The sequence below is a fragment of the Gastrolobium bilobum genome, unplaced genomic scaffold, assembly GCF_033153095.1.
Source record: "Gastrolobium bilobum isolate Gb01-03AN ecotype WA unplaced genomic scaffold, APGP_CSIRO_Gbil_v1 utg8372, whole genome shotgun sequence".
NCBI classification, from domain to species: Eukaryota; Viridiplantae; Streptophyta; class Magnoliopsida; order Fabales; family Fabaceae; genus Gastrolobium; species Gastrolobium bilobum.
Window position 1 is genome coordinate 327,961 of NW_026897597.1, and position 7,351 is coordinate 335,311.

General features: G+C 29.8%; 2 protein-coding genes across 2 annotated transcripts; both read right to left on the reverse strand.

Annotated features, from left to right (window-relative positions):
• Nucleotides 1-353: 353 nt before the first annotated feature.
• On the reverse strand, nucleotides 354-794 carry LOC133308412 (uncharacterized). The gene has a single exon (XM_061509024.1). It carries the CDS (start codon nucleotides 792-794, stop codon nucleotides 354-356), a length of 441 nt encoding a protein of 146 aa, XP_061365008.1.
• Nucleotides 795-6,778: 5,984 nt separating this feature from the next.
• LOC133308413 (uncharacterized) lies at nucleotides 6,779-7,300 on the reverse strand. The gene has a single exon (XM_061509025.1). The coding sequence runs from the start codon at nucleotides 7,267-7,269 to the stop codon at nucleotides 6,808-6,810; it is 462 nt and encodes a 153-aa protein (XP_061365009.1). The 5' UTR covers nucleotides 7,270-7,300; the 3' UTR covers nucleotides 6,779-6,807.
• Between the last annotated feature and the right edge of the window lie 51 nt (nucleotides 7,301-7,351).

Genomic DNA, 7,351 nt, shown 5'->3' on the forward strand with positions numbered 1-7,351 from the left:
AGGTTGTTAAGAGACATAGAAGGGTAATGATTAATGAAGCAATCAACTATCAAGCAAGAGTTGCCCCTCATCATTGATCAAGAATTTTCAACCAAGTTAATTACTTCAAGCTACATTATTTGGGAATCTGACAACATCTTCGATCTTCAAGTAAAAGCAACTGATACAAATTAATAGAGTCAAATCAATAACAGAAATAAATGAGTTGTATATAGATCACAAATCACATACTATTGGTGCTTCCATCTATTCAATAAATGATGCTATATATGTACAAATTAAAATGAATTAAATGGTTTTTCAAAATAACAAACCACTAATTCAATATACATTCAAAATGAAGAAGCTAATTACTAATTAAGATGAATCCCAGCCAAAACAGCCTTGCCAAAGTCCAAAAAATGAAACAAAGCCACAGCAGTAGAAGTAGGCACACTCATTGCAACCAAAGCCATGACCCCAAGAACAAAGCTTGGCCTAGTATTCATCAACTGGGTTTGCAATACTCCCATTGCTTCACATATCATAGAGTCATAGCTAGTATAATAACGTTTCTCCCAATCCATCCAATCCGAAGGTGGCTCATAGTTCCTCTCTATCATTTTCATCTCATGAATCCTCTTCCTTAGGATAATCATGCTCTCATCCACCAAATTCCCACCAAAGTTCTGGTCAGCTGCTCCTCTCTTAGAGGCCATAACCAAGCTGGCTTTCCTGCCACTGGAACAAGGCATGGAGGTTGAAAACGGATGGTATATTATTGGTGAAGAATTGATCAAAGAAGTGGATTGCATATTGTTCTGAATATGGAATCAATGGACTTTTGGAAAATATTTAGTGTGTTGATTTGAATATGGAAATGAAAAAGCAATCATGTCATATTTATAAGCATTGGGGGGAAGGTTCTTTTTGTTGTACCTCAATAATTTTGGTTAAGGAAGGATCTTAGATTAGAAGTAATGTGGCAAAACCGTGTTGTTGTTGTTTTTTTTTTTTTTTAATACCATCTTTAATTAAAACGCGTTTTTATTGTAGAGTCGGATTCGGGTAGGAGACACGTGTCGCAGTACGAAAACGACGCGTGTCCCTTGAACAGAGTGTAATGATTTTCTATAGGATCAGGTTCATGCCAAGAAGTTCTTAAACATTAATAATGTCACATGCACATAAATGACATAACGGAATTTGTAAATAAAAAAAAGTGAGGACGGCGCTTTGTTAATTTCAACTTTCAGTTTCAGGTTCTCTGTATCTGACCTGTGCGTAATATAATAAGATTATATTGATTAGTATGGTATGATGAACTTTTCAAATTGCAAAACATCGAGAATTAATGGCAGACACACAATTTTCAAAGTGTAGGCACAACTAGTAATGGTGGACTCTCTCTCTCTCTCTCTCATTAAATTAGAGTTTGTTAACGTGAGATTCTTCCAATGCATAAGACAATACGGAGCCTTTCTTTCTATATACTGAACTACTTCCATAATTATTAGTATTATATGGTGGATCAATAATGACGTGTACGATAATAAATATTTTTTTAAAGATATTTTTTGTCAACTTTAGAAATATAATACGTTATAGTTTCTTGTTAATTACCATAAAGAAAAAATAATTGTTTTGGGTGAAGTTAGAGAGGTTTTTTTTAAGAAGGTCAAAATCAACAAATACATATAATGGGGACAGGTAATATGCAGCGATAATAATTCTATGGAGGGGATACTTGGGGAAAGGGATAATAATTGAAGAGAGTGAGACTGTGAGAGAGAAGTTAAATCAAGAATAAGGGAGGAAGGAGAAGAATAAGAGAGAAGATATAATTAGGAGGGAATATTATGTTTTCTTAATTCATTCTCTTCTTTTATGATGAGTGGACTAATTATTTATAGCCACTTATATTTGTTAATAATTGAAGTAAAATACCCAATAATATAATTTGAAATAAAATATCTAACTTTGCTGATAAGATAAGATAAAACAAACTTAAAATTAATTAAGATAAATATGGGGTAGGATATTGTAACAACTAATTAGGGTTACTACCAATCAATTTCACGTTAAATCGATTATATTGATCCAACGGTTATATTTATTTTCATCTTTGTATGATTATGATTCCTCATATTTAATACTTTATATTTATTTTCACCTTTGTATAATTATGATTTTCTATATTTAATGCTTGCATATTAAATGCAGGAAATCATAACCATACAAAGATAAAAATAAATACAACCGTTGGATCAAGTAATCGACCTAACGGTGAAATTGATTAATAGTAACATTGGTAGTAACTCTAATTGGTTGTTACAATATCCTACCCGGATAAATATAAACAAAACATAATTTGAATTCTAAATGCCAGTTGCTACATAATATTTTTTAAATAAATACTTCACTGTATTTTTGGTCCATAATGATTTTTACAATAACTAAATCTGTCAAAAAAATTTAAAATACCATTTAAAAAAATTGGGGGAGAGGTTAAGGGGCCTTTACCGTTTTACTTAGTTTTAGTCTATTTTTCATCTAACATGCTTAGATCTTTAGCTAACAAAAATTTATTTGGCCTGTTTATTTATTATTTAATTATAATTAAAATTTTATAACACTTTTTATACTTTTTGATTATATATTAACTCATATTTATTTGTATAAAATATTATATTTTATTAAATGTTACACTTATTTTAGAAATTAAAAGTCAATGCTTATTGATTTACTTGGAGTCTTTTATGTAACGTGGGGTTTTCAATTATTTTTAAGACTAAGCTAGATTTTATATTTTTACACAGGTTATGTACGTAATGTGGGTTTTTAAATAATTTTTAAGAGAATAAGTTATATTTATAATTTTTTTTTTTACAAACTCTTACAAATTATATTATGTATTATGGGAAGTACACAAAGTGTTTATATTCCTTTTATAAGAGTTTGTAAATAAAAGATTTATGAATATAAGCCTGTTCATTTTTAATACCAAGCTAGATTTTATATTTTTACAAAAAGGTTAGGTCGAACCATAAAAATATGTGATAGGTAACATATCAGATTTAGACCAACCTTTTACAAACATGTGTGGGCCTGTTTTAGGCAAACTATAACCTAACTTAATCTATGCCTAAAATAAAAAAAATAGAATTAATTAATAATATCTTAAAAATTAAAAATATAATACTTTTTCAATCAAATAATTTTATATAATTTAATGGTCATTATTATTTTTTAAATATAAAGTATTATAAACTTAAATCAGACTGTTGACTTTTAAGCAATTATATCAAGTTTCAACATTATCTCGAAACAGATCATACTATATTGAAGGTAATTCCTGCAAAAATAAAACGTGTAGAAGACATTGTCAAAGTGAAATAATAGATAGTGATAGGCTGATAGCTACTTCATCGTTGGAAAGGACAATGTGTATGCCATTTTGCTTCTAGTCGGCATGAGCTTTCTCTGGTTTCTGCCTGTGGCAAAGCCGAAGAGATCGATCGTTTAGTTTTAATTAATAGGGATATTATTATAAAATTATAATAATTGAAAGGATAAGATTTATTTTGTTCACTTAAAATCGGCCTATTTCCACAAAAGATGTCAAATTCACTACGAAAAATTTCAAAGTATATTGCTAATTTTTTTTTTTTTTTTCTTAAACCTTAAAATCTCATATACACTCTCTTATTATTTCTCATGCAATCAGATTTTGTTTTTCTTTTTCTCTCAAAGAGCTCAAGAACACAAGTACAATATGTTGTTACTCTTTTTAAACAATTTGCCACGATTTGCAAACTAGAACAAATTAGGAAATGACATTATACTCTAGCCAATATCAATAGAGCAAAATGATTTATCGTTATTTCCATTAATAACGAATCCAATTAATTTACCGTTATTTTCATTAATAACAAAGTCAACCAATTTTCCTTTGAAACTATTGAAGGATCTAATCAATTTTTTATCAACACCAATCAAGCAAGAGTTAATTTAATAGCTTCAACACATACTAAAAGAATCAACACTTGACTCCCTGGGTTTGGGGAGATTATCAAGCCCAAATTACATCAACTAGCATTTTATCTCCAAATACACACCATCAGCTGTGATGCTCCTATCATGTGTGCGGTCAAGGGAGTCTGTTAGGAAAAAAAAAACTATTATTAATTAGTTAAGCTACAATCCGCCACAATAAATGAGTTCGACACTGCATCTTAATCAAAAATCTTAAAAAAAATTATAAATCTTTCAACTTATATGATACTCGCTTAATTAATTTCTATCTGAAACTTCACTGCTTAGTAATAATATATGAGGTAGGTTATACTTACAATCTTTTACAACCATATCTTAACACCGTTGATTTTCGCCAATCAACGGTTATGATTTTCGTAAATTAAACTCATTAATTAATTATTAATTTACAATAAATGATAACCGTTGATTGACAGAAATTAACGGTATTAAAATATGGTTGTAAGAGGTTATAAAAAAAAGATTGTAAGTATAACCTTTCTCGTAATATATATACATGTTTTAGCATCACAATTTGAGATTGTTACTCAAAATCAAGTTCATAACTTCCACATAGCTGGCAGCTTAATGTTTTGTGTTTATTATGTACAGGTTAATTAAGGTGAGCAGAGGTGTTGTTTATTAATTAAACTACAATCATTCTTCATGTTTGATTTGGCGGATGAGATTAGAAGATCAGCGAATTTTGTTTAGCAATACGGGCACCTTATTTTTCATGCACTTTTAAGGTTTAGTTTCAATCAATATTGTTTTTTCTTGTAGTGAGTTATTGAACATTTTTCGTTTCATTATTATCAATGTAAATTTTTTTATATAATGATAGTGATTTAACGTGAAATAATGCATTTCTCCAACCACAACAAAAAAAGGTCAAATAATGCAACTTAAATGTATCACATATATTTTTTTATAAAATTCAAGCATGTAAAATGTAAGCACACCTTAGATTACCCACGTTAAATGTTTGCACATGAGACATCAAACTAATATAAACACGTCTTAATTAACGGGAAAAAGGAAAAAGAAAGAAAGAGATGTTACACTAAAGTATTTTTAAAGAATGATAAAAGAAGAAAAATGTTGGCGTGTGGTTTGGGACTGATGGTGAAGTTTATCCTTTTTTTTTTTACTTTATAAAAGTAATTTTAAAGATTGCTTTTATTAAAAATAAAAAAATCACGATAGAAACACTAAAACACGTCACAGCAACTTTTATTTTAGAAGGGAAGAGAAAAAACGTCTTAAGCATTTTGTTTAATAATAAGTCCCAGTATCATTTTTTTAAGGGATTTAAAGTTTTAATCTTAAATCCGCTCCGAATCGGATTAGTTGCGAAGCAATGAATTGATTGAAATATTTCAAAAAAAATAAAATAATAAGTCCCAAGGCCGGATAATATCAAAAGAAAGAAAGAGAAGAAGACTTGTGTTGTTGTATATACTCTCAATCAGTCATGACTTATAACAAATACGTGATTCCTCATAATCATGAGGTGGATCAACCTAACCATTTGGCTCTGCCTAGTGCCCATTGAGCTTAGGCTTCTAGTTGCAGGAGTTATTGGACTTATAATTTGAGGAAGAAATCAACTTGTATTGAAAGGCAAATATATTTATCCTTTTAAACATATAATTTATATTATTTTATTTTCATAAAAAAATGATATCTACACTTTTATTTTTATTTTTTATTTATCTCGCATGATTTTTTTTTTTTTCCACTTAAAATGACACAATTTTATGTCTTTTGAAATGAAAAATATTTTTTCCGTATTCAAAAAGCCGCATACAATTACAGCCGTGCATGTTGTCCAACTGTCTAGAAAGATTGACCTTCTCATTTTACCAAAAAAAAGATTGACCTTCTCAACAAGTTGAAGAATTTGCATACAAAGATGATGGAAACGGCACGTAAGAATGGCCTAAGGGCTGATATCTCTTCTCTGGTAGAAAACTCCACAATCAATAATAAATAACTACAATTCTGATATGATGATATTTTTTTTTTAATATCGATCATAATTATGTTTTTGAAATGAATTGAACCCGAGTAGAATCCGAGCATTTCATAAATTTTGACTCTTTGAATGGTTATGAAACTAATTATGAATTGAGACTTAGTCATAATTAAAGCTATGTTTATATTATAATTACATACTTTTAATAGTATAAAAATTGAGCTATGTTTATGCTGATTTTGAAAAGTAAAACCATAATCTAATAGTTGGACTTTTAAAATTTTAAATGATTACTTTATCAGCTTGTTATTGTTTACTCTCCATTAAAAAAAATTAATAACAGATATATATGGAGTACATAATTCTCGTATATTATCCATTAATAGGCACGTTGGTTCTGACCAATTCATGTTTTCCATCTAAAGGATCATAATGATGATATGTAATAATTGTAAGACAAAAAATTATTCAGCATATTCTCCCACAGTAATAAAGAGCATACTTATGTCCTTGTTTATCACGCACTGTAATTAACGTGTATTATGATTCCCAGCCCCACCAATTCTGTCACGTACTGTAAAGTACGCTAGTGTAAAAAAATTGGAAAATGACATTGCTTTCAATTTCAAAGAATACTATTTTTTTTTTTTTTTTGCTACAGAAAATGCTAAGAATTCTGTTGTTTACACATATAATTTCTACACCAAACTCTCACACCTTTTCCGTTAGTGAAAAATAAAAAAATATACATTATATGATTGATTTGGATTTTCCTATTTCCAATTCAGATTGATGCAAAATATCATCTACAGATATTATATAATTCCTTTAGCCAATTCCACCAGCTGAAACACAAGTTGTGACATTGACGTTGACATGCTTAACATAACCAGAGCCAGCATGCCCAATGCCAATGAAGGTCTAGTGTTCATCAACAATAGCTGCAACAATCCAACTGCCTCACATACATCTGAACCATAATTCGCAAAATACTTCTTCTCCCATTCAGTCCAATCCACGGGAGCTTTAGTCTTCATTTCAACCATTTCAATCTCACGGATTCTCATTCTAAGAAGGATCATGTTCTCATCCACCAACTTGCCATCATAATGGTGGCCATACGAGTCTCTTTTGGATGCAGAGATGAAACTCCTACAAGTGGTGCTTGTCTCAGTTGGCAGCTTTTGTGAAACAAATGGTGCACTCTGTCGGAACAAATTGACTGAAGGAGGGCGTGATGAACGGAGCACGAGTGAGTATAGATAGGTCGCTTGCATTTTCTTTGGCTTCAAAAAGCTTCAAAGCGATGATGGGTTGCAATAACTAGCTTTGAATTGTATTTTGTGATTGGAAGGTATT

What these genes read in the sequence shown, in the direction of transcription:
- LOC133308413 (XM_061509025.1), bottom strand. Translation starts at nt 7,269, where the DNA reads ATGCAAGCGACCTATCTATACTCACTCGTGCTCCGTTCATCACGCCCT.
- LOC133308412 (XM_061509024.1), bottom strand. Translation starts at nt 794, where the DNA reads ATGCAATCCACTTCTTTGATCAATTCTTCACCAATAATATACCATCCG.